This window comes from Kryptolebias marmoratus, linkage group LG21 (assembly GCF_001649575.2).
Source record: "Kryptolebias marmoratus isolate JLee-2015 linkage group LG21, ASM164957v2, whole genome shotgun sequence".
NCBI classification, from domain to species: domain Eukaryota; kingdom Metazoa; phylum Chordata; class Actinopteri; order Cyprinodontiformes; family Rivulidae; genus Kryptolebias; species Kryptolebias marmoratus.
Window position 1 is genome coordinate 21554949 of NC_051450.1, and position 1538 is coordinate 21556486.

At 47.1% G+C, this 1538-nt stretch overlaps 1 protein-coding gene across 2 annotated transcripts in view; it reads left to right on the forward strand.

Moving 5' to 3' along the window:
* LOC108245443 (guanine nucleotide exchange factor VAV3) overlaps window positions 1-1538 on the forward strand; it is a 63060-nt gene that overhangs the window by 51394 nt on the left and 10128 nt on the right. For both annotated transcript variants that reach the window (XM_017432358.3, XM_017432359.3), the window contains exons 21-23: window positions 104-169; window positions 412-446; window positions 1124-1240. In XM_017432358.3, coding sequence (XP_017287847.1) covers window positions 104-169; window positions 412-446; window positions 1124-1240 — 218 coding nt within the window. The remainder of the gene's footprint in view (window positions 1-103; window positions 170-411; window positions 447-1123; window positions 1241-1538) is intronic.

Sequence of the window (1538 nt, forward strand, 5' to 3'; positions counted from 1 at the left end):
GGGGGGGGGGGGGGAGGAACGTCTCGGGTCGGTAAATCTGAGCTGCAGCCTGAATGTTCTCCATTCAGGAGCGTAACAGAACGATGTCTCTCTGTGGTTCCAGGGCCGGATCCTGTCCACCAAGGAGGTGGGCTTCTTCCCGAGCGACGCTGTGAGGCCGTGCCCGTGTGTAAGCAGCCTTTTCCTTCCCGCCGCGGTGCCGGTTTTATTTGGGAGCGAAACGACTCTTTAAGGCTCGGCGGGAGGACGTGTTTCCGTCCGTCCTGTTACCCGGGTCGGAACCTGAGGCCTCCTGCAGATAACAAACTCTTATCAGCGTCTCTCAGACGAGCAGGAAGCTGTCGCTGTGAAAACATCTGTTCTGGAGCCGGGCATAAATAAAACCTGTCCTGTTCTGCTCTTCTTCTGCAGGTGCCGAAGCCCGTCGATTACTCCTCCCAGCTGTGGTACGTTAGAAACAAAGTCCTCAACCTGAAACCTCCTGCGCGATGAAAGATTTATCTGATTTAAACACAAACTTTTAACTCTTTGACTGAATCTAAGCAGATTTAAAGTTACCAACCAAGCTGTAAGAGCTTGGTTTTCTTTTTAAAGCGACTGGACTTCTTTAAAAGTTGTTCAAACTAAAAGCAAACGCAACGTAAAATCAGCAAAAGGTTAGATAAAAGCAGCACAAGGAGACAGAGTAGAGGCAGTAACTGAAGGAACTGAGGAGATTTTTGTAAATAAAGTTAAATAGTTTAAAAAATGCAGAAACCAAAAGTCACGGCAGCCGTCTCCTGAATGAGCCGAACGTTTGATGTGCGAGCGGCTAAAACTGGATAAAGTCTGCAGAAATGTCATTAGGTTGTAAACAAAACCCTCCCTACCCTCCCTGGAGAGGGTTCGTGAGGGTTTCTGCCGGCTCGGTTCCTTTAGTAACTGTTTATGTAAGCACCAAGACCCTAATGACCCTCTGGAGGGAAGGTAGTGAGAGTCATTTGCATTTGAACTCACTGCAGTTTAAAAGCTTGGAGTTTTTTTTTTTTTTTAAGTTTAATCCGTTTGACCGATTAAAGGTCACCGTTAGAAACAACGTCCTGTTTGTGTCGATCCTGAGTTTTTCCTTTTTTCCCCCGTGGAGGTTCGCGGGTCCGATCGAGAGGTTCCAGGCAGAAGCAGAACTCGTCAACAGGGTCAACAGCACCTATCTGGTCCGCCATCGGAGCAAGGAGTTCTCCGAGTACGCCATCAGCATCAAGTAAGTCTGCGTCCGGGTCACGTTTGAGCAGAACCAGTTCAGTCTCGGACGTGACGACCCTCTGGAACCAGACTTTAAAAATCCTGAGGTCAACCAGTCATTCTCCCCCTGCACATCAGTTACAATGAAGACCAAAACTGAATTAAAATAGAAGCATTTATTTAAAACAAGTGACTTGAATGTGTATATGACATGTATTTGTGTGTGCATGTAAATCCATGGGGATCAGCCTCATCTGAAGCAACAGAGGACTCAGGGCACAACCATGATGACTCACTGAAATGACATGAATTAGTTT